Below are 25,864 nucleotides of genomic sequence, written 5' to 3'. Positions count from 1 at the left end.
AGCCTGTTGAAAAGACTATCTTTTCTTCACTGAACTCCCTTTGTTCCTTTGACAAAGGTAAGTTGGTTATATTTTTGTGGCTCTATTTCTGGGCTCTCTGTTCTGTTTCATTGATCTGCCTGCCTATTCTTTCATCAAAAACCTGCACAAAATGTTTATAGCAGCTTTATTCATAATTGCCAAAACTGGAAGTTATTCCATAGGTGAATGGATAAACAAACTGTGGTACATTCATGCAATGGAATATTATCAGCAATAAAAGGAAATGAGCTATCAAACCACAAAGACACACACAGACATTAACGCATACTGCTAAGTGAAAAAAAAATCTGAAAAGGCCACAAAATAAATTATTCCAACTATATGACATTCTGAAAAAGGCAAAAACTATGGAGATAGTAAAAAGACCACTGGTTGCCAGAAATTCTAGGGGAGGCAGGGAGGGATAACTAGGTGGAACATAGGGGGTTTTAAGGTAGTGAAACTTCTGAATGATACAGTAACTGCAGACACATGCCATTACACATTTCTCAAAACCCACAGTATGTACAACACAAGGAGTGAACCCTAATGTAAACTACAGGCATTTAATTAATAATGTATCAATACTGGCTCATCAATTTTAACAAGTATACCACACTAATACAAGATAATAATTGGGGAAACACTGTATGGGGTCTATATGGGAATTCTCTGTACCTCCTGCTTAATTTTTCTGTAAACCTAAAACTGCTCCAAGAAATAAAGTTTATTAGCTCGAGCTGGTTTGGCTCAGTGGGTAGAGCATCAGCCCATGGACTGAAGGGTCTCAGATTCGATTCCAGTCAAGGGCACATCCCTCGGTTGCAGGCTTGATTCCTGGCCCTGGTTGAGCCTATGCTGGGGGCAACCAATCCATGTGTCTCTCTCACATCGATGTTTCCCTCTCTTTCTATCTCCCCCTCTACCTTCCATTCTCACTAAAAAATCAATGGAAAAATATCCTCGGGTAAGGATTAACAAAAAATAAATAAAAATAAAGTTTCTTAAAACAAAACAAAACCACCTCAGACATTCTACTGCAAAACTCGTGTTCTTTCCGATATGACACACTACCCAGGAAGTTACCTGTAGGTAAAGCAACAATTGTGTTCTATACAGGGCGGAGCAAAAGTAGGTTTATCGTTTTGAGGACTCGAAACAGTCTTTTCTTGTATTATTATTATTTATTAACTAGAGGCCCAGTGCATGAAAATTCATGCACTGGAGGGGGAGTCCCTTAGCCTGGCCTGCGCCCTCTCACAGTCCGGGAGCCCTCAGGGGCGGGAGACGACCCGGCGATCAGGGGAAGGCAATGCCCCCATCACACCTCTGCTGCTCCCACTGCCGGCAGCAGCCTCGGCCGGCCCTGGTTACCTGAGCCTCCGGCGGCCCTGGGTGGCTGGGGGGCTGAGGGGACTGGGGGTCTCCGGAGATGGGCGCACAGCAGGGGCGGGCCCGGCCTTGCTGCGCGCCTGCCGCCCCAGCGGGGCTGAGGGGACTGGGCACCGCCATCTTGTGGCTGTGGGCGCTGCCATCTTTGAGTGCATGGCAGTCAATTAGCATATTCTCTCCTTATTGGCTGTGGGCGCCGCCATCTTTGAGTGCGTGGCAGTCGATTAGCATATTCCCTCCTTATTGGCTGTGGGCGCCGCCATCTTTGCGACGGCGTGAGGGTCAATTAGTATATTCCCTCTTTACTAGATAGGATTATTGAATTATTTTCCACATAAACAAGTGTAAACCTTCTTTGGCCCCACTCTGTATACATAAAACATATGTAACATGAGCAACCTACAGATAAAACAGTTAATAATTCTTATTTTTTGCAATGATTCTAATTTTAATAGGAAAAATAAGAGTAACTACCCCACACTCCGCTTGGCCCTGTTCTTGCCACACTGGGACCAGCTGGTCCTGTGCCTGGTGAGCAGTGCCCCTGCCACAGCAGGGCAAGCAGTAGAGGCTGATGCTGGTGCCCAGGTGTACAGCCCCCTCACCCCCGTGCTGTAGAGCCAGGCACCCAAGCGGCCGATCCTTCTTAAACCAGGTGGGAAAGACATCCAAGTACTAGGAAGACGCTTACCCAGTGGAGTGACTCGGGGCTGAACGTCCTTGAGAACTTCATGTAGCCACTCCGTGAATCGAACGTAATAAAGATCTGAGAAAATGTCATCAACCCGTCCATTTTCAAAAAGATACTAAAAGAAAAACAATCAAGAAAAGTTGTTGGTAGTCTCTTGAGTAAGACTTGCAGGGGAAATACGCGTTCTTTTACCAGGTACTATCACCTCTGCCTACCCATCCCCCTTAATAAACCTCCATACCAGGTCAAAACCGTCCAGCACGTGACTCGGCCACAGTACACGTCGGATCAGGTGAACCAAGTCTCACGCACTTGGGCACACTCTGTGAATGTGATTTCACCCGGGCAAGGCTCTTATGGCAGCAAAAACATGGTGCCGGCTCTAGGGCCAGCCTCCTATTGGCTATGGTGTCAGTCAAATAACTCATGTGAGTCTTTTAACTTTGGGGCTCAGTTTCCTTGTCTGTAAACGGAGATGCCTGAGCCTGTCTTCCAGGACTGGGGAGCACTGGGCATGAGAAAGCATGGGAAGCAATTCACCCAGTACCCCGAGTGGCCAGGCAGACTCTTCTCAGGCCCGGGCAACAGGTGCGTGCCACCAGCAGGTGCCTTTCCCAGCTCACGGGGGGTTTTCCACAAGAGCATTCAAACACTAAGACACCCTCCTCAGCCTCCCAAACTGCCAGTCTACAGTACATCCACCATGCTTCACCTTAGATGTCCTGAAAACCTAAAATCAATAAAAACATTAAAAAATAAATACACAGCCCTAGCCAGTTTGGCTCAATGGATAGAGCGCCGGCCTACGGACTCAAGGGTCCCAGGTTTAATTCCGGTCAAGGGCATGTACCTTGGTTGCGGGCACATCCCCAGTGGGGAGTGTGCAGGAGGCAGCTGATCGATGTTTCTCTCTCATCGATGTTTCTAACTCTCTATCCCTCTCCCTTCCTCTCTGTAATAATCAATAAAATATTTAAAATAAATAAATAAATACATAAAATAAAAAAGCTTAGATAATATACCAAATATTTGTGCGTAATTTTCTTTGTTCTTTTTTTTGTTTAAAAATATGCCTTTAAAAAAAAAAAAAAAAGATCTTGCCCTAACCGGTTTGGCTCAGTGGATAGAGCATTGGCCTGCGGACTGAAAGGTCCCAGGTTTGATTCCGGTCAAGGGCATGTACCTTGGTTGCGGGCACATCCCCAGTAGGGAGTGTGCAGGAGGCAGCTAGTCGATGTTTCTCTCTCATCGATGTTTCTAACTCCCTATCCCTCTCCCTTCCTCTCTGTAAAAAATCAATAAAATATATTAAAAAAAAAAAAAAGATCTGAGAGAGAGGAAGGGAGAGGGGGAGAGAGAGAAATAGAAACATCAATGATGAGAGAGAATCATCATTTGGCTGTCTCCCACTGCCCCACCACCAGGGTTTGCGCCTACAACCTGGGCATGGGCCCTGACCCGGAATCAAACCATGACCTCCTGGTTCATTGATCGACTCTCAACCACTGAGCAACACCAGCTGGGCTGTTTGTTTCTATATAATAAATATAATATGATATAAGTATATTTATTTATTTATTTGGTAAGAGAACATTTTAGGGTAAATTACAGAGGTAGAAAAAGTAATTCCTAGAAGATGGGCTTAGCAAACAAGTTCTAGAGATGAATGAAGAGCTTGGGAGCTGGGGCTGGGGGGGGAGGGGGAGGGGGAGGGGAGGAAAAGGCACAGGCATGCCCGCTGAAGGGAGAGCCACTATACAAAATATTCCAACAGGAGCTTCTCTAGCTGGCAGGCAGGGTTATGAACGATGTTTATTTTCTAAAGTGAACATGTAGATCTTTTGCAACTGAAAAAAGAACCTACTTAAAAACTCATTATACAGCCGGGACCGGTTTGGCTCAGTGGATAGAGCGTCGGCCTGCGGACTGAAAGTTCCCAGGTTCGATTCCGGTCAAGGGCATGTACCTGGGTTGCGGGCACATCCCCAGTGGGAGATGTGCAGGAGGCAGCTGGTCGATGTTTCTCTCTCATCGATGTTTCTAACTTTCTCTCTCCCTTCCTCTCTGTAAAAAATCAATAAAATATATTTAAAACAAAAACAAAAAAAACACCTCATTATACAGTTAAAAGAGAAAGTCCTAATTATAACTCCGTGCTTGTCATTTTACTACTTTGAATATCCAGTAAGTAGCTGACGGGAACACAGCTCAGACGCGACCCTGGGAAGCCGTTGCCTACCTTCTGGATGCACAGGAAGATATAGTAGAGCACATCTGGATCATAGGGTTCACCTTCTCCATTCCGAGCTTCCCGGGTCATGAGACAGAGCCCGTAATTCAGCTCGGCCACCGCAGAAGAGATGAGATCTTCCTGGAATCGCAGAAGCTGGCGCCCTACAACACAAACCCCAAAGGTGAATGAGAGTCCTGGCAACAGTCATCTCTTTATTGGTCACTCATGTCCCTGAAGTCAGCTCAGAGCGAATACTGCCCCATCAGTGCTGGCAGGGAAATGGTCACTTGGATCTGGCCTACTAAGGCAACAACCTCTATATTCTATTGCACCAAGGGTTTCCTTCCCACTTCACATTTCCTGAACATTTTTATTAGGGCTATGAGAGGAAAGAACCCCCTCAGAATGCTAGGAAGTAGATAAGCATGATGCCAAGGAAGAAGGGCTTTGAACACACACACTGGTTTCTATCTTCTCCCAGGAACTGCCCTGCCCAGATCTAGGTCAACTCCAGAAATCCACATGTATAGAAATGCCTCGTCTTGCACAAACCCCGCAACCCTTGCTCAGGCCTGCTTGCTGCTTGTCTTGAATTCAGCATCCTATTTCAGATGGAGCTTCCTGGTTCCCAGAGCCAAGGGACCACTGTCCCGCCCCGCTCCCTCCTGCTGCTTCAGCCACTGTATTTTAGACAGAGTCCACCCCTATCCCCCCAAACACTCACTCCCAATGGGCGCCAGTCTGTTCTGAGCATCCTTCTCTAGCTCAGCGTTCTTGGTCTGGGCCCAGTTTTTCCATACTTCAAGCCCTTCTTCGGGCTTCAGAGAATTTGGAAGCAGAAGTTCTGGGGAAGGCTGTGGCTGTGTCTGTGGTTCAACTTCAGCAACCTGGACAGTCTGAGCCTGTGAGAGAGAAACCGTCAAAATGCGTCAATACTCTTTCGCATCAGGCCTTTAGTTCAGCAAAACTGCCAGGAAAATGTCACTTGTAGTTCTTTCAATAAAAAAATTCTCTTCTCCATGCTGTCCTATTTTCAAGAATCTTTGAAATTCTACTCCTTACCCCAGGGATAGCAAAGCCTAGTACCGTGATTCTCCGCCCTGGCTGTACTTTTTTAAAAAAAAACATGTTTTTATTGATTTTAGAGAGAGGGAAAGAGAAACATCAACTGGTTGCCTCCTGGGTGCACCCTAACTGGGGATCAAACCCGGAACTTGGGCATGTGCCTGACTGGGAATCGCACCTGTCATCTTTTGGTGTATGGCACGATGTTCCAACCACTGAGCCACACCACCCAGGACTGCATTTCTAATAAGCGTCCAGGTGTGGAAGCTGGTCTGCTGACTACACTTTGAGTACCAAGTGTCCAGAGCAGTGACTCACATGCCCAAGCCTTAATCCCCAGAGATTCTGATTTAATTTGTCTAAATGGAGCGCCTGCTGCTATCAGTATTTTCAAATCTCCCCAGGTGATTCCACCGCCCAACCACATAAAGAATCATCCTTTAGAGCAGTGGCTCTCAACCTTGGCTGCACATTAGAATCACCTGGGAATCTTTTTTTTTTTTTATGGAATACTTTTTATTTATTTTTATTTTTTTAAAAATATATTTTATTGATTATTTTACAGAGAGGAAGGGAGAGGGATAGAGAGCTAGAAACATCGATGAGAGAGAAACATCAACCAGCTGCCTCCTGCACATCCCCTACTGGGGATGTGCCCGCAACCAAGGTACATGCCCTTGACTGGAATTGAACCTGGGACCCTTCAGTCCGCAGGCCAACATTCTATCCACTGAGCCAGACCAGTCAGGGCACCTGGGAATCTTTTTAAAATCCTGATTTCTGGGCCTCATCCTCTGAAAATTCTGTTTCTTTGTTATGGGGTGGTGCCACAACATTAGTCACAAAGAAACAGAATTTCCGGGGGATGAGGCCCAGAAATCAGGATTTTAAAAAGATTCCCAGGTGATTCTAATGTGCAGCCAAGGTTGAGAACCACTGCTTTAGAGAAAGGAAAGTCCAACAGACAAGCCATGTCCCTATCCCTGCCACTGCAAGCCAGGAGGGTCGGCCTTCTCCAGCTATACATAGGTTCCATTTTCCCAGGTCCATCTCAGTAATGCTGCTCTGGCTCGTAAGGACTGTTTCGGAAGACAGGAGGCACTGCTCTAGCTTCCTGCCTCCCAAGGAAGAGTGTTCCCATCCTCAGTGAGCTGACAGCCCAGCCATGCAGACAAGCGGGCAGAGAAAATCCAGGAGTCCGAACCACAGCCCCCACCAGGCGGGACAGACACCATGCACAGGCTCTTGGGGCTCACACACCTGTCCACACGCTGAACAAACTTCCTTGAGCAATTCTCCTGAGGAATGTCAAACCATTCAAATCAAAAGCAAAATCATTTATCCAGGACACATAAATTTGCTATCATCAAATAAAAATAAAAACGATTGCCTTAGCTTTGCCTTATTAAGGAGGTAAAGCAATACCAGTGCCAGGCCCTGGAATGTCTGCCAACCCCGGGGCCCCACTCTCCACACCCTTCTCAGCTCAGCTGCCATCCCCCTGATGAGTCTCGCCCGTGTTCCCAGATAGGTTTCCACGCTGGTGGAAATGACTGCTGGCTTTGCAGCTCGAAGCGATGCCAACTGTAAGTAGACTCCGTAATGTCCCGTGGGACTGTGCACTCCACCTGGACACCTGCTAGCGCCCTCACACTACCCTCTACCGAGAGAACTCCTCCCCCTCCACCCACGACGACGCTCCTGAGATCCCCCTCCCTTTTCCATGGCAACGCCATCTACCCAAGCTGGAAACCGGGGACTCTGACAGGGTAAGGAGGTGGGGACCTGCTTCTCTACTGGCTTTTTGGGAGGCCCCTCCTTTGTGTGCTCTACCCACTTCATGTAACATTCCCAAGCATCCTGACAACCAAAACACTTCCACACGTGTCCAAATGTCTATCAGCGAATATGGGTAGTACCCAGGTTGAAAAGTACTGATGTAAGTAAGACCTTGTACACTGGTAAGAGGATTTTTTCCTATTTATAATGGAGTTCCTTGGATAATTTTAAGCTGGGAAGTGACATAATGTTACATTAAAAAAAAAAAGTTATTCTTGACCTGGCCAGTATGGCTCAGTTGGTTGGAGCATGTTCCCATATACTAAAAGGTTGCGAGTGCGATTCCCAGTCAGGGCACATACCTAGGTTGCAGGTTTGATCCCCGGTTGGGGCATGTATGGAAGGCAACCAATTGATGTTCTTTTCTCTCTCCCTCTCCCTTCCCCCCTCTCTAAAACCAATGAGCATATCCTAGAGCAGTGATGGCGAACCTATGACACGCGTGTCAGAGGTGACACACGAACTCATTTTTTTGGTTGATTTTTCTTTGTTAAATGGCATTTAAATATATAAAATAAATATCAAAAATATAAATCTTTGTTTTACTATGGTTGCAAATATCAAAAAATTTCTATATGTGACACGGCACCAGAGTTAAGTTAGGGTTTTTCAAAATGCTGACACGCCGAGCTCAAAAGGTTCGCCATCACTGTCCTAGAGTGAGGATTAAAAACAATAATAATAATAATAATTAGCCCTGGTCTGTGTGGCTAAATGGTTAGACCACACCTGCCTATGCATCGGAGGGTCACAAGTTCGGTTCCCAGTCAAGGGCACATACCTGGGTTGCAGGCTTGATCCCTAGCCCCGGTCGGGGTGTGTGTGGGAGGCAACGAATTGATGTGTCTCCCTCACATCAACACTTCTTTTTTAAAAACAATATATTTTTATTGATTTCAGAGAGGAAGGGAGAGGGAGAGATAGAAACATACATCAATGATGAGAGAGAATTATTGACTGGCTGCCTCCTGCATGCCCCCTATGAGTATTGAGCTGCAACCCGGGAATGTGTCCTTGACGGGAATCAAACCCGGGACCCTTCAGTCCGCAGGCTGATGCTCTATCTACTGAGCCAAACCAGATAGGGCACATCGATGTCCGTCTGTCTGTCTGTCTCCCTCTCTCCTCCCTCCCTCTTCCATTCTCTCTAAAAAAACAATGAAAAAAATATCCTCGGGTGAGGATTAACAAAAAACAAATATTACTCATGGTGATCTATGGAGAATGAAATGAAGAGCAAAAGTGGAAGCAGGTGTTGGTCGCCTCAACTCAGTGGCAGTGGAAATGATTTAAGGGTCTGCGAAGTTTGGTGGTAGAACCAATGTGGCTTATTGATGAACTTGCGGTGAGGAGTAGGAAAGCAGACTCCAGGACGACTCCTGGGTTTCTGGCTTAAAGAAATGGGTGACTGGCTAATGCTACCACTTTCTCGGATTGGGAAGTTTTCGATAGTGGCAGAGTTGATGCTAATGAAGAGCTGAGGGATCTTCTTAAATCCAAGTAAACAGTAACTGCTGAACGTGTGGGAAGGGACCTAATGGGAAAGGCATGGAGAGTCTAAGATGTGTGTGTCAGTGCAGCACAGGGGTTGCAATCCCAGGGTTGAATCCCAAGTCTGCTACTTACTAATGGTGGCCTTGTTGTTGAATCTCTGTGCCTCAGTTTCTTCATATGTAACATGGAGATAGTGGCACATATCTCGTAAGGTTGGTGGGAGAATTAAATGAGTTACAATATGGAACCGAAGAGCAATGCTGGCAGTGTCGGGAACACCTTTAGCAGCAGCACCATTTGGGGCAGGGCTGGGAACCTTTTCCCTGCCAAAGGCCATTTACACATTTGTATCATCATTTGTGGGCCATACAACATGATCAATTTAAAATTATGCTGCTGTGAAAGAAGCTCCTAGATTTCCTGAATTTCAAGTTCTGTCTGTGGTTGCCTTGGCAGGGCCCGATCAAAGGACAGGGCCCTGGGGCCAGGCATCCCCCCCCCCCCCCCCAATCTAGATTATGTGAAAACCGTACCAAAGGACAGAAATCCCTGAGGGAGAAAAAAGGGCCAGTACTGCTCGCGGAGGAACATCAACATGTACGGTTCGGATACAGGAACAGACACTAGATCCTAAGAAGGGAAGGAATCAACGGCACAGGAAGAAACCGGGTATAAAATGAAAGCCCAGGCGAGTTTGAAGAAGGCTGTGTTGTGTGCTGCTAAGATTGAAAACAGATGTGCCTATTGGATCTGGCCACTGCTGACCTTGCCGGACAAGAGCACTGTTGTGTGTTGAAAACTGGTTAGCAAGTGGAGTCGGCTTGTACGTATAATCCTTTTGAGGATTCTGGGATGATGGAGAGCGGAGAAGGAGAAGGCAGGCAGGCGATGGAGGTGGGTGAGAGTCGGGGGAGGGAGGTTCTGCCATAAACATGGTGATGAGAGTGTTCATACAGGGATGGCAGGTGCAGGAGCACAACACTCTCCTTAGAGTCCAGCTCACTCCACAGCACAATTGCCTGCCCACAGGCTGCGAGAGCCCCACGGGCAGAGACTGTCTGAGTCACGCTGCTCCTCAGCACAGACCCTGAGGAGGCGGCAAGGGGATGTTTGTGGTGTACGTGGACAAACTGACCTTTCCTGCATGAGGAGCATTCTTCCCAATTTTTCTTTTTCTGGTAATAATGCTTGATGTAAGTCCCCATAAGACTTTCCCAACGGAGACACAGCACCGAAGAACAGGGGCCCACTAAATGAACTCCAGGGAAGATCTTCTGCTGAAGGGCCCGAATATACAAACTATTATTATTTTTAAAATATATTTTTATTATTGATTTCAGAGAGGAAGGGAGAGGGAGAGAGAGACAGAAACATCAATGATGAGAATCATTGATTGGCTGCCTCCTGCAGGCCCCCCACTGGGGATTAAGCCCGCAACCTGGGCATGTGCCCTTGACCAGAATCGAACCCGGGACCCTTCAGTCTACAGGCTGACGCTCTAGCCACTGAGCCAAACCAGCCAGGCCCGAATGTACAAATTATTAAGAGACCAATGAGTACCAAGAGCCCTGACCTGAAATTTGGACCATCAGGCCCAAGAGAGCTGAGAAGAGGCATGATGAGTTCCAAGCCTGCAAGCGAAGCTCAGTACAAGCCCTATCACAAGTCTCCTGGCTGGTCTCTCCTAGAGGCAACCAACTCCCCACCCCCACACTTGATTCTTCTTTTTTTAAAATATATATATATATATATATTTTTAATGTATTTTATTGATTTTTTACAGAGAGGAAGGGAGAGAAATAGAGAGCCAGAAACATCGATAAGAGAGAAACATCGATCAGCTGCCTCCTGCACATCTCCCACTGGGGATGTGCCCGCAACCCAAGTACATGCCCTTGACTGGAATCGAACCCGGGACCCTTCAGTCCGCAGGCCAACGCTCTATCCACTGAGCCAAACCAGTTTTGGCTAAAATATATTTTTATTGGTTTCAGAGAGGGAGAGAGAGAGAAAGAAACATCAATGAAGGAAAAAAAAAAAGAAAAGAAAGAAACATCAATGATGAGAGAACCACTGATTGGCTGCCTCCTGCGCACCCCCTACTGGGGATCAAGCCCACAAGCTGGGCCTGTGCCCTGACCGGGAACTGAACCGTGACCTTCTGGTTCCTAGGCCAATGCTCAACCACTGAGCACACCACCAGGCTGATTCTTCTTCTAATCACACTCGTAGGAATCGGAAAAACTGCCCACCCGAAATCATCATCCAGTTCAACTCTTCACTCTGTGAAGGTAACGCCTTTGCTCCCATACTACCTTCTCTCCCAGAGCCCCCCTCATGCTGCCCACGGCCATGTCCCTCCTCCCATCCCTGACTGCTCGTGCTGCTCCATTCTGTCAGTGAGCTATAAACCAGAGCACATCCACTTCTCCCACAAGAAGCCTCTGCTGACTGTTAGCCTGCAATGATTTCTGAAGTCCATTTTCTTTGTGTGTGTGGCACACAATGTCACACTTCATTATGCTTCCTTATAAATAATTCAACGAGATAGAAATTATATGTTCTTACTCCTACAACGGACTATAAGCTACCTGAAACAATGACTGTCTTGTGCTACTTCTAGGCCTGGCAGCTGATTATTCAATAGTTCTTTAATAAAGTTACCTAAGATCATGTACTGCTGCCTGGTCAGCTTTTGCCTCATCAAAATCATTTACTGCCCAAGTTTCTGAGCGTGGTCCCTGGTCCGCCAGTGCTTCATTTGTGTCAGCTCCCTCCCATGCAGCCCAGGAGCCCTTGCCCTGTGAGGCACACTGTCTTCAGCAGATCCACTCTAAAGCTCTGCTAGACAAGGACTGGGAAGTGCACTAATAGTCTTGAGAAGTTAACAATTAGAAATGATAAAAGAGCAAAACAATTTTAAAGTTAAAATTTCAACAGAATTATATTTTTGCAACTTTTATATAAATCTAAATGATTTCAAAATAAAAAACTTAAAAAAAATATTCAACATAGCTGTCATTAAAGAAAATTCAAGTAACCAAGGCTTATCTTTACTACTAGAGGCCTACATGCACTGGTGGTGTGTGTGTGTGTGTGTGTGTGTGTTCCTCAGCCCAGCCTGCGCCCTCTCGCAGTGTGGGAGCCCTCAGGGGATGGCCCACTGATGGCTTAGGCCTAAGCCGGCAGTCAGAAATCCTTAGTGCAGCTGTGGAGGCAGGAGAGGCTACCGCCACTGCTGCTGCATTCACCAGCCATGAGCCTAGCTTCTGGGTGAGCGGCGCTCCACCTGTGGGAGCGCACTGACCACCAGGGGGCAGCTCCTGCGTTGAGCATCTGCCTCCTGGTGGTCAGTGGGCATCACAGTGACTGTGGTCATTTTGCTGTTTGGTCAATTTGCATATTAGCCTTTTATTATATAGGAGGATTTTTAAGGACCATAAAAACACCTTTGGGAAATCCCACTGCATAAATGGCTTGTTCAAGGCTCCCAAAGGTGATAGGCCAACCAGGAGGTATTTTAGATCTTCTAATTCACCTACACTGTGTCCACAGATGACAATGAAAAAAGGAACAGTTACATGTCTGCTCCACTGAGCTAGTTTAAAGTCTGTGCTAAACTACTAAGGTTCCACTAGATCCTCTCATTTATGATACAGAAAGTAGCTCCTGGGATGAGGATACCACTTAGGGGTACCATTGGTCTCTACTTAGAACTTTACTCTTCCAAAGAGATATTAACAATGAAGCACCCCAGGTAACCCTAAAGCAGTTACTGATCATTTCATTTACCTCCAGGTACCAGGACAGAACTCCTGTTTCATAGCTTCACTTACTGCTTCTGTCCCCTCCCCTACCCCATCTAGAATATCAAACACTTTACTACTTCGAGACTAGCATCACTGCATAAACAACCAGAAGGGTCAGAGGTTGCCAGGCAAGTTCTGGGTTTGAGTGGGTCCTGAGGGCGCAGGCTACGCACGGGTGAGTCTCACTTACTGAACAAGTAACCTGGAGCTGCTGCTGCTGCTGAGGCGGCGGTGGCGGTGGCGTCTGTTCCTGGGGGGTCTGTGGCTGTGGCTGCTGCTGAGGGTCCCATATATGGACAGTCTGAGCTGTGTTCTGGTATGTGCCTGCCACAGCCTGCACAGCCACTGGAATGTGGATGTTGCCATTCATGAACTGTGCTGGAAAGAGAGAGTTTGCCAGGGTCTGCACGACCTCTTCATGGGAGTTTTTCACTACTGACGTGCCCACCATCTTCTCCTTGTCGTCCTCCAGCTTTACAGCCGTCAGGGCCGTGGGTGAGCCACTGACGTGAACTGCGTTGTAGGCCTCCTGGGGAATGGCAATGTGGGTAATGCTCTGCTGCTGAGGGTCCCCCCGGGGCTGGGCAGAGTAAACAGGGATGGTCCAGGTCTCTCCGGTGGGGCTGGTAATGGTCCCCGTGGCACTGTACAGGTGGGCACTGTCCACTGTCAGTAAGTCTGGCCTCAAAGATACGTAGCTCTGCTGCTGGCCCTGTGGAATGGCCAGCACGGTGGCCACCGGCTGCCCTGAGATGGCGTAGGACACAGTGATGGGCATGTCCACTTTGCGCTTCTTCACTGGCTGGAGAACACTGGCTGTGCCAACCCGTCGCTCCCCTTCCCGCGGTGAGCCCTGCTGGGACGGTGGTGGGGAAAGGGCACCCACGGTCTGGATTTGGATCTGCTGACCCCCGGCAAGAGACTGGCCAGCCACCAGCTGAGCCTGGATCTGCTGATGTGGGATGTGCTCCTCTGGGATCTCTGCAGCTTGGATCTGCTGCGCCGCCTGCACGTGCTGCACCTGGATCTGGGCTGCCTGTAGCTGTGAGGGGCTGGGACTCTGCAACGTTGGGGTCTGGATGGAAGGGGCTGCCGGCTGTGGTGCTTGGCCTTGGATCTGCACCTGGACCTGGAAGGGCTGCTCAGGAGGTTGGTGCACGGTGAGCTGCGGGGAGAGCTGCTGTGCGGAAACCTGCTGCGGAGACGGCTGTACCTGCACTTGTACCTGCAGCGACAAGAGCCACAGTGAGTAAATGAGACAACACTGAGACCCAGCCCCGCAGGGGAGAGAAGATGTCAGGCGGAGGGCCCTAGGCATGGAGGAGGAAGGGCTGCCGGACCAAGGCTTCTGAGGAGGCCACCATTCCCAAAACCATTGCATTCAGAGCAACACACATCCACGTGAGAGCAACTAGGCTATCAACTGGGGCCTACAAAGGAAATATCTGAACTTTTGCTCATTTTTCACTCTTTTTTAAATATGTGACCCCCTTTGCCCCGGCCTGTTTGGCTCAGTTGATAGAGCATCGGCGGACTGAAGGGTACCAGGTCCGATTCCAGTCAAGGACACATACCCCGGCTGCAGACTCTATCCCCAGCCCCAGTCGGGGAGCGTGCAGGAGGTAACCAATCAATGAATCTCTCTTACATCAATGTTTCTATCTCTCTCTAAAAATCAATGGAAAAATATCCTTGGGTGAGGATTAAAATGTGACTACTTTTGGTTTTGCTTATTGATATAGTAGTACAAGTATATAATTTATAAATATATATTTCCTTGCACGTTAAAAAAATAGTTTATCCATGGGAGTGAATGATAAAAAGTGTGCGGATCACTATTCTAAAAGGTCAAAAAGACAAGTATGTTCTTTCCACAGGCACTCAATTCCCAACTCAGGATCAAAACTACTCCCACCAAACAACTAGTGGAAAACACAGTAGAGAGAAAACTTTTGAAATGTCTTTTGGAAATATCTCCAGCTTTGCTGCTAAAATGCAGGCACTGCCCTAACCGGTTTGGCTCAGTGGACATAGTGTCAGTCTGCGGACTAAAGGGTCCTGGGTTTGATACCAGTCAAGGGCACATGCCTGGGTTGTGGGCTCAATCCCCAGTGGGGAGCATGCAGGAGGCAGCCAATCAATGATTCTCTCTCATCATTGATATTTCTATCTCGCTCTCCCTCTCTGAAATCAATAAAAATATTTTTTAAAATAAAAAATAAATAAAATACAGGCACTATTTAACAATTCCTTAGAGTGCCTTTAAAAAAAGAGGCGAAATTGGTAGATAACATTATATAATGAGTAACACTGTAATTCGATATCCGTACACACTACAAAGTGATCAATACCAAAGTCTAGTCAGCACCTTTCACCATACAATTGACCCCTTCACCCACTTTGCCCTTTCCCCGCTGGTAACCACCAATCTGCTCTCTGTATATATGAGTTTGTTTTTGTTTATTTGCTTGTTTTGTTTGAGTGCTTATTTAAGACATGCTTGTCCTTAATAGAGAAGCCATTAAAAAACCCGTAAGATTTCTGAAAATTTAATTTGAGGAAGGTTACTCTATCCTGGATCACACATTTCTGATAATGCAACTCGTCTTATTATTACTTTAGTATACAAAGCAGCACGAAGAGATGCTATGCATAGTGTGTAATTTACAAAAGGGAAAGATTTGCCCTAGCTGGTGTTGCTCAGTGGATAGAGCGTTGTCCTGTGGACTGAAGGATCCCGGGTTCGATTCAGGTCAAGGACACATGCCTGGGTTGTGGGCTTGATCCCCAGTAGGGGGCGTGCAGGAGGCAGCCGATCAATGATTCTCTCTCATCATTGTTTTTCTCTCCTTCTCCCTCTCTGAAATCAATAAAAATATGCATGTATAAAAAAGGGAAAGATTTGGGAGCATTTGAGATCTGGCTTTATGGCATATGTCATCAGTTTGGCTCAAATAAACTTATAAAATTTCAAAAAAAAAGGGAAAGATTTTCCTATCAGACACACATATCTAAATTACTTTAAACACAGCTAGAAATTAGAAAAGAAGAAAACAAAAAGGCAGATGTGGGAGTATATCTATCTAATAGCAGAAGGAGACAGCACAAAAGATAACCAAGGATGGTGCTAGAACAACTGGCTGTCCATATAAAAAGAATGAAGTTGGACCGCTTCCTCATATCATACACAAAAAAATGGGAGAGCATCTGAATAGACATTTATCCAAAGGAGACATGCAAATGGCTAATACGCACATTAAAAGTTGTTCAACATTGTTAGCTATCAGGGAAATGCAAATCAAAACCATGAGATACCACCTCAAACCCACTAGGATGGCTACAAAAAAATAAAAAATAAAAAGACAAATAGCATGTGTTGGTGGGGATGTAAAAAAAATTGGAATCCTCATACGCCACTACTGGTGGGAATTTAAAATTTTAAATAGAGGAATATATCCACTTGCAGTCCCAAGAGGCAAAGGACTAACCTTCTATTTCACCAGAACATACCTCACCACACTCCTGCCTCTTCCACTCCCTTTTCTATTTTGTTGGTGGGAAAAAAGCATCAAGGGCAAAATGAAATGTAACCACAATTCAGTAGCAAGAAAGCAGCATTTGAAACTAGAGATTCAGTTTCACTTATATAAAGAACCCTAGAGAAGAAAACGTTTACCATCCCAGCAAATGTATTAGTTCCTCCTCTTTTGGAAAGCTCGTGACTGATTAGCACTGTTTCTTGAGGCTTATAAACTATAAAGAGCAAATGCAGAGCTAGAAATCTGCAGGTACCCTGATTCATGGAACCATACAGCTAGATGACCATCACTAGAATCCATCAGCTTTTCCATTTTCAAACGAGCTCTAAATGTCATGCTTTTAGTAAGGAGCCAAGACTACCCCTCCCGTGTTCCTGATCTGCTCAGGGAGGTAAGGTGGAAGGGAACTTCAGTTACATCAGCATGTCACATCAAATAGTCCCAGGAGACCTCTGATTTCTAGACTATTCAATTCTCCAAAGCAAAGGCAAGCATCTGTGGTCATTGACAGTGGTTGCAAATATTTTTGGTCTGCATGAACTATGAAACTATGTATTAAAGAAAATGCTTAAAAAAGAATATTCCCCTTGGTGAAAGTAACCTGAGACTGTATGTAGATGGGATACTCTGACTAAACACAACCATGATGGCAAGTAAAGCCCAGGAAGTAGGAGCACCTCAGCGTTGCCCTTTACCTGGACTTGCTGTGACTGTTGAACCTGGATCTGCTGTTCTTGCTGGGTTTGTGGCTGAACACTGGTGGTGACTGGACAGGCAAGTTCGAGCAAAGAGCCGGCCACTTCGGTGCTGTCAGTGTAAATGCAGTTCCCCCCCTGCTGGTACACCATGGTCGTGGTAGTCGTTTGCTGGAACTCCTGAAGGGCTTCTGGCCCCTTCGAAGCTAGTGAGTCCAGAAATTCCTTCATCCTGTGCTGTGGGACAGACCGCGCCTTCACGCGGATGTACTCTTCAAAGGAGATGGTGTTCTCCAGAGAATTATTCATATTGCAGAGGCCTCAGGGTTCCTAGTAATAAAAATAAGTGGCCATAAGTCAAAATTATGCTATTATTTTTATATCTTGTAATGCACAGGGCAATCACGCTTGCATCAGAATAGAATAGTCAGGGCAGCTGTATACATCTGGAATCCAAAGTAAAGTTTTATTATACCACTTTATTTTTTCCAATTAATGGTACCTGAAAATAGTTTCCATAAACATTTCTTAATCAAACTATCACACTGAAGACAAAAAAACAGAAGCATGCGCCACAGTACTGGATGAAACAGGCTAAAAACACGCTCTCCACCCAGCACTAGGCCAATCCCGTCTTTTCTGCAGAGCCAAGCACTGGACAATGAGTCACATGCAAAACGGCTCTGTGACCATCACAGAGAGGACTACCAGGGAAGCTAGGAACAGGGATCCTACTGACCTGTCCTATTTCCACTGCCAACTCTGTGCTACAGTGAAGGGACAGCATACCACCAGCTATGGCAAGACCCAAGAGATAGGGGATGTGTTCTTGACCACTCCACCTCTCATCAGGAGCACCCCAAATTCCATGTTGCCACATACTGCTCATTCTTTTGTGACACAGCTGACTGAATACGAGCGTGGATTTTGGGGCCAGGCCACCTAGGTTCAAATCCTACCCCAATTTCTCCTTAGCTGGGCAATCCCGGACAAGTCAGTTGACCTTAGTTTCCTTGCCTATAAAATGGGGATAAAATAGTATTTACCTCACAAAATTGACATGAGGATTAAATATATGTAAGGCACCTAGGAAAGAACCTGACACAGAGAGGGCTCCATAGGTATTCATTGCTAACGTAAGCGGAGGAAGGAACTGAATGGTGTCTTAAATGACTAGGTCACCACCACAATTCAGAAACCAATTCTACACGTTTCCCACCAGGGTCTTTACCTGGAAAGTTAACCTGCAGGAGTGGGGAGGAGCTCCCAGTTCCTGAAGGACAACCATGCGCCCTGTGACGGACGGCCGCCTGCCCTGCTGCCGCTGCTGCCACCCCCTCCTTTCCTGGTCAGCAGCACCTCCAGAACAGCTACAAGCAGCAGCAGGATGAGAGAGCCACACCAGCCAAGTGACCCTTTTTGCCAAAAGGACTCTCAGTCAACCTCAAATGTCGGGAAAAATGACTTGTTCCTTGAGCCATCAGGCTAGAAACATCAGTCTCTCACTGCCCGCATGTTCTGCCTTATGTTACAGATGTAAAGTGTCTATATCATCTCTTTCAACTGGCAGACAAACTGTGTCCTGGTCCTCTCTGAATGGCTGACACATAGTAGGTGCTTCATTGCATTTGGAATTCAATCTGGAACAAGAAGCATTATGACTCTTGGCTCCATAATATCTATAACTTACAACCATAAATGTTATGCTTTTCCCCAGTAAATGGTTAGTATGTATGTACCTTGGGGAAAAACCCACAGCCAGAGTGAGACCAAAGAAAAGACACGACTCTTCCTGCTATTCACTGACGGAACTGGCAATACTCCTGTGGAGCGCTGTAAGCACAGCACAGATTCTGTTCAGTGTCTCAAACAGAAGAGCCCAGCAGTGCATCTTCTATGACGACGTACATAACACATTGTACATGTGCGTCTCCACAGATGAGACAGCACAGGCCTCATCCTGCCTGAACCCAGGCTCCTAGGAAACCACAGCACAGCGAGGGCAGAGCACACCGAGCACTGGCGCAGGCCTCGCCTCCTGAGAGTTCCCCGTCGGTCCCTTTCACCTCTTTTCCCCACCCCTGCCCAGCTCTTCCTTCTCTAGGGCAGGGCATAGTGATCTTCTATGGGACTTCAAAATTAAGCTATCAATGCTGTCCACATGCGTGAGAAGATCAAGGCCACGCACCCATCCTTCCGTTAGTCAGGGCAGGCCACTCAGTGCAGGCGACCCACCAACTCACATGGGCACAGCGCGCCAAGGCCTCCCTTGGATGGGAACATCACAGCTGGAACGCCCTTCCTACAAAGACACCTCTCATAACACAGACTCCACGGCACACAAAGTTCACAACATGTGATCCTAATGCCTCATCACATACACTAGTGCTCCTCGGCTCAGAGGGGCCGGGAGAGAGGATACCAGCAGCAGGTAACGGGTTCTCGCCCATGCCGGTGCAGAGTTCAGGTTTTTGGTGTGTTGTGGTTTTTTTTACCTCCGTTATAAAACAGCAGAGGTCAACTGACATTCCTATTTCCTAATTTACTTCCTTCATCAATTAGTTGCATTCCGCCAGAACCGGTTTGGCTCAGTGGATGGAGCGTCGGCCTGCGGACTGAGGGGTCCCGGGTTCGGTTCCGGTCAAGGGCATGTACCTGGGTTGCGGGCACATCCCCAGTGGGAGGTGTGCAGGGGGCAGCTGATCGATGTTTCTCTCTCATCGATGTTTCTAACTCTCTGTCTCTCTCCCTTCCTCTCTGTAAAAAATCAATAAAATATATTTAAAAAAAAATTAGTTGCATTCCTGTAAAATATTGAGCGACTGCTTGAATTTTGAAGATTGCCTGTGCAGGAAACACAGCTATATGTCAAAGCAATAAAAAATAAAATATAAGGAATCATGCAGCACAAACTTTGTCTCAAATCTGAGAGAAGATAAATATGAGCACACAGCAAGTACAAAGAAACATTGCAAATTAAATTTAAAGAACTAGGAAACCTTCATACAAATACTGCTTGGTCAAGGCAGTCCCTGGAGTGTTCCTAGTGGCCTTATTTCCTCTCACCTTTTAAAGTTTCCTACTTCCAGGGACTCATCGGAAGTCTGATATTAAGTATAAAGGAGAAAGGCACCAACTTTCTTCCTAGAAACAAGCTCTCTTCACTTTTCAGTGTATTTTCCACTTGGATTTTCTGTGTTTTTTGTTTTTCTTTTTTTGGGGGGGAGGGTAAAAGTAATGCATCCATTTTCTAAGAAGAAATGTTCAAATACTATACAAAGATATAAAATGAAGAAATCACTAAGAATACTTTGACTTCTGGTTCTTGATCTACCAATTTTATTTTTTTGATTTTAGAGAAAGAGAGAGAGCCCTAACCCGTTTGGCTCAGTGGATAGAGCGTCAGCCTGCAGACTGAAAGGTCCCAGGTTCGATTCCGGTCAAGGGCATGTACCTTGGTTGTGGGCACATCCCCAGTAGGGAGTGTGCAGGAGGCAGTTGATTAATGTTTCCCTCTCATTGATGTTTCTAAATCTCTATCCGTCTCCCTTCCTCTCTGTAAAAAATCAATAAAATATATTTTTTTTGAAAAAGAGAAAGAGAGAGGGAGGGAAAGAGGGGGGGGAGAAACCTCAATTTGTTTAACTTATTTATTCATTCATTGGTTGATTCTTTTTTTAAAAAAATCCTCACCCAAAGATATGTGTGTTTTTTAAAGAGAGAGGAAGGCAGGGAGGGAGCGAGGGAAGGAGGTAAAGAGAAAAATAGAAACATTGATCGGTTGTCTCCTGTCCTCGCCTGGACCAGGGATCGAACCCACAACCTAGGCAAGTGTCCTGACCGGAAATGGAACCCACAACCTTTTGGTGCACAGGATGATGCTCTAACCAACTGAGCCACCTGGCCAGGGTCACTGGTTGAGTCTTGTACGTGTCCTGACAGGGGACTGAACCTGCAACCTTGGCATCTCCGGGCAACACTCTAACCAACTGAGCTCCCCAGCCAGGGACTCCTGATCTTCCCATTTTGAATAAACACTGATCTGTCCTTTAGGAATGGTGAGTTTTGGGCATTTAAATCATCTTCCTCTCACCAACTTCTGCCAATCACATTTTATTTTTTGTCACAATCACCTTGATAGCTTTAAGCCTCTATTTGTGGATTCATTACTTTAGAGTATCTCTAGACTTCCCACTATGTAACAAAGAAATTGAAGTCCCATGCCCTCTATTTCTGACAAACATTTAGCTAGGTGAGTATAATTTCTGTTTAATCCATCTTTTAGTTTTAGAACACAGCATTTCTACCAAATCAAACTTGGAGTTTTTTTCTAAATCAAGGTTTCAAAGATGATAAAAACTATTCTACTCCAAACAAATCCTGTCAGTATACCCAGAATGCAACCTTCAAAAATGTCACTACGAGAAACTTTAAATATCAATTTATTCCCTGGGCAGAATCGCAAGTAAGATGGATAGTCATCTCTCAAAAAGAATGGAAAAAAGCTTGGAAAAAGGTATCTGCTATGAAGTCTCAAAGTTTATTCTTTAAGCTTTCATCAAAAAAAAGGAAAAAAATCTATAAAACTTAGAAAAGTTGATAAAGGTTCATACACACACGTTCATTATATCTTCTCTATACTTGTGAAAATATTTGAAATATTCAATGATAAAAACACCTTTTGGTAAGTAGCTAGCCATGTGTTTTAAGTAGTTTAGAGCCAAAAGTATAAAACCATATGCAGGTACATTTACACAATGGAATACTATGCTGCGGTAAAAAAGGAGTTCTTACCATTTGCAACAGCATGTATGGAACTGGAGAGCATTATGCTAAGTGAAATAAGCCAGTCAGAGAAAGATAAGTATCATATGATCTCACTCATTTGTGGAATATAATGAACAACATAAACAAACAAAAACAGATCCAGAGACAGAGAAGCATCAATCAGACTGTCAAACCTCAGAGGGAAGGTAGGGGAGGGTGGGGGTAAGGGATCAACCAAAGGACTTGTATCCATGCATGTATGCCTAACCAATGGACACAGACACCAAGAGGGTGAGGGCATTGGGGGGAGGGGGGCGGCGGCAATGGGGGGATAAGGACACATATGTAATACCTTAATAAAGAAAAAAAAACACAGAAAAATAAATAGAACAAATCAATTTTGTTTTAGAACTTGTTAATGACAAGGTTGCATTGAAGCGTGCCAGTATAAAACGAAAGCATGTAAAATTATTGTTCTGGAAAGTAAATTTATTTAAAACATGGAAAAAACACATATGCAGTGCTCCGAGCACAGCGCCTACTGCTGGTGGGGCTGCAAGCAGAAGCCATTGCTTCCAAATGCTTTTTCTCACTAAGCACCCGGGGGCGGGGGGTCTTCACTGACACTACCCAAGTCCACAAAATCGTTTGAAAACCACGGAATCAGAGCAAGCTAAAAAATAGGAACAAATAATGTATTCAATGGAAGACTTAAAAAAATTAATGAAAAAGGCCAACTTCAAAGAACATTTCAAACTGTCCATTTACACAGACTGAAACACACACGGCTTCATTTCTTGTCCTTTTCACCTGCTCACTTGGCAATATCCACCAGACTAACACATCCCAGTAATGAAAGCGCCCGAAGTCAGCATCTGACCTGACACAAAAGGGCTGTGTAGGGGGGAAAAAGCTTTAGAAATATATTGAAATTTTTCACACTAGTCACTAAAAGAAAAACACAGAAGAATTAAATTCTCAACAGTGGTGATGGTTTCTTCCTTTGCTTTTATGTTCAGAAATAGTCCTCCCTACCATAAGATCAGGCCATTTTTTCATCTACAATTTTTTAAATTTATAGTGTATTATTTATGTGCTTTGATCCATTCAGAATTTATTTTGCAAAATGTAAGGTAAATATCTAATGTTTTTCCCAACATCAAACAACTTGTCCCTTTATCATTTATTGAAAGATTGAAATTCCTTTGCCCACTGACTTAAAATATAAAGGTCTGGCTTGTAAGCTGTGACTCCATAGATCTTTCTATAACACAGTAGCTTTAAAAAAAAGCTGTTGGTACCTAGAAGATTCTTGCTGATCCCTCTCCACCCCAACACAAAGTTGACACATTAACAAGCTATGTGTGAAAAGGGAGCAAACACAACTGTATTTAGCCCTAGCCGGTTTGGCTCAGTGGATAGAGCGCCGGCCTGCGGACTCAAGGGTCCCAGGTTCGATTCCCGTCAAGGGCATGTACCTTGGTTGCGGCCCATCCCCAGTAGGGGGTGTGCAGGAGGCAGCTGATGGATGTTTCTCTCTCATCAATATTTCTCACTCTCTATCCCTCTCCCTTCCTCTCGGTAAAAAATCAATAAAATATATTTAAAAAACAAACAGAAAAACCCCACAATTGTATTTATTTACTAGAGGCCTGGTACACAAAATACATGGGGGGGGGGGGGGGTTGGGGGGGTGGCGCGGAGGTGTCCCTCAGCCCGGCATGTGCCCTCACACAGTCCAGGAGCCCTCAGGGGCCACTCCCGGCAGTCACACATCCTTAGCACTGCTGCGCTCTGAGCGGTGCTCACCTTGTGGGAGTGCACTGACCACCGGGGGCAACTCCTGTGTTGAGCATCTGCCCCCTGGTGGTCAGTGCACATCATAGCACCAGTTGTTCTGCTGTTCAGTCAATTTGCATATTAGCACTTTATTATATAGGATTCCAGTATTCTTTAATTATATACATAAGAAAAAGAGCTGGCAAAAATGCATCTAAATTTTAACAGCAGTTTTACTGGAGTGGTGGAATCACAGAGGACTTAAATTTCTTCTTGTTTAGTACTCTCCTGTATTTTCCATAATTTGTATTAAACAAACAAAAAAAAAAAAAGAGTGAAATTTTTTGCAGAGTAGTTACATAGCAATAACAATAACAAACACACAAACAACTCTGGTTGATTATAGTATGATTTTCCCCCTCAAAATCTCAAACTCAAAGATAAACCCGTCAAGCACCAGATGCTTGCATAATAACAGATTGTTAAATACTTCAAGATGCTGTTCACAAGACACAAGGTTGAGTCTTGAGATAGAGGAGGAGAAATGAATAAACTCAATGAATCTACTCTCTATAACCCCAAAAGAAACAAGATTCTAAATTAGCTCCAAGTTAAGGACTTGGTGAGGGGCAGCAAATATTAATTAAAATACTTACAAAAAGTTCTGGCCGAGTGGCTCAGTTGGTTGGAGCGTGGTCCTGTACACCAAAAGGTTGTGGGTTCGATTCCCGTCAGGGCACATGGCTAGGTTTCGGGTTCAATCCTTGGTAGGGACACGTGTATGGGAGGCAATGAATCTTACAAAGGTGTTTCTCTCTCTCTCTCTCTCTCTCTCAAGTCAATAAACATATCCTCAGAGTGATGATAAAAATTTAAAAAACAAAAAACAAAACACTTGCCACTCTGGGGCTTAATGGAGTGGGGGGGTCTGTAAACAAGCATTTGCTTCTGAATACTTTAAGAATAGCTGCTTTGCAAAACAATAAACAGACACTCCACCCCACAACAAAAGACCCACGAAATTTGTTTTTGTATGCACACTTTGATCACTAGTATTTCCCCTGTACTTCCTTCCATCAGAGCTTAGCATAGTGCCTGACACAGCAGGCCCTCATACACGACCGTTATCATTATTTTATTACTTTATCACTAGAACACAAGATGGTACCAAGGACAAAGGTTACTCCAAAGCAGTAATCGATTCCATTCCTATTGGTCTGTTCACTTCTTTCTTTTTTCTACTTAGATACTAAGGGAGGACCCAAGTACTCACCGGAATTATCCTTTCTCGGGTCCCTCCAATATAAAGCCTTTTCCTGACTCCCCATCAAGCTGTTCATCGACCCCACGCCTTTACGAGGGGAGTTCCTGACATAGTTCTATTTGCACTACAGTTGTATATTTGGACAACACACTTCAACCAGGAACTTAACTGATGGGCTATAAATTGGTACAACCATTTGCAATATCTAGTAAAGTTGAAAATATCCATCCCATATGATCCAGCAATTCTATTACTAGGTATATATGACATGGTATTAACAAGATTTCCAAACGGGGAGGAGTCTAGATGCCTATCAGTAGTTAAGTGGATAAGTAATGAACCACAGCTGCAAACAACATGAAAGAATGAAACACAAAGAAGACATAAAATCCAGCATGACTCCATTTATATAGAATCCAAAAGCAAGTAAAACTGTGTCCGTTGAGGAATACAAGGGGGTAAAATTAAAAGGAAAACAAAGAACATGATTATCCCATAAGTCAGAAAAGTAGTTGTCTGCAGGGATGGAGCTGTGAGAAAGGCAGACAGGAGAGGCTCAGTTCAGGAGCGCCGGCACGCTCCACTTCTTGAGGAGGTAGCAGTGATATAACGCTCACTTGATAACTTTTCACTCAACTGTATACAGACACCTGAATTTATATAAAGTATCTCACAGATTTCTAGAAAGAAGAACGAGCTTTCTGACACAGCACACCAGCTCCATCTACAGTTCTGCCCTTGCCTAAATGTGAAATCAAAGGACAATTCTTTCAGCAAAGTAAGAGGATTAACTATTGTGTCTTCATGCAACCAGTCAGAAATCCCAGTCTGCCACTCAGGGGAAAATAAACGGAACCTTTAGGTGAAGGCTGGAGAGGATAAGACGTCTAGAACAGAATGTGGGACAGCTAAAGACAAAGCAAAAGGAAAGAACAGGTGCGTCCAGGCACACCTCCACCTGCGGAGTAAGGGTGACCACTTAGAAAGTAGACACGCAGAAGCATAGCGCATCCAGGACCACGCACACTGATCAGAGATGGCATGCCAGCTTGAAGGAAGAAATCCCAGCTTCTCAAGCTGTCACACGGAGGACAACCCCACCCAGAGCCAGACTGTGGAGTGACTCAAGTTCACAGCTTGCGCTGACTTACATTTTACGGGGAGGAAAGCATCAGACTGTGACTGGGTTCAAAGACGCAGCGCTCCCCCAGCTCCGGTCCCTGCCTAGTGAGCTCCGGCAGGCAGCACCAGAACCATGGGCAGGATTTGTAACGTT

The 25,864-nt window shown here is 45.4% G+C and overlaps 1 protein-coding gene across 8 annotated transcripts in view; it reads right to left on the bottom strand.

The window, feature by feature from the left end:
• The window catches only part of QRICH1 (glutamine rich 1), a 34,982-nt gene that overhangs the window by 6,918 nt on the left and 2,200 nt on the right, over nt 1-25,864 (bottom strand). For 5 of the 8 annotated variants that reach the window (XR_002827060.1, XM_023746945.1, XM_023746942.1 and 2 more), the window contains 6 exons: nt 16,779-17,108; nt 16,055-16,087; nt 12,735-13,769; nt 5,062-5,239; nt 4,344-4,498; nt 2,105-2,219 (listed from right to left, as the gene is read on the bottom strand). Coding sequence is in view for 7 of the 8 variants with exons in the window: in XM_023746945.1 (XP_023602713.1) it covers nt 2,105-2,219; nt 4,344-4,498; nt 5,062-5,239; nt 12,735-13,769; nt 16,055-16,087; nt 16,779-17,087 (1,825 nt within the window). In the remaining variant the exon portion in view is untranslated. The remainder of the gene's footprint in view (nt 1-2,104; nt 2,220-4,343; nt 4,499-5,061; nt 5,240-12,734; nt 13,770-16,054; nt 16,088-16,778; nt 17,109-25,864) is intronic. The other 3 variants (XM_006106104.3, XM_006106103.3, XM_023746946.1) reach the window with 1 other exon arrangement.

Source organism: Myotis lucifugus, unplaced genomic scaffold, assembly GCF_000147115.1.
Source record: "Myotis lucifugus unplaced genomic scaffold, Myoluc2.0 scaffold_768, whole genome shotgun sequence".
Classification (NCBI taxonomy): domain Eukaryota; kingdom Metazoa; phylum Chordata; class Mammalia; order Chiroptera; family Vespertilionidae; genus Myotis; species Myotis lucifugus.
This window is presented reverse-complemented; position numbering and strand designations above follow the sequence as displayed.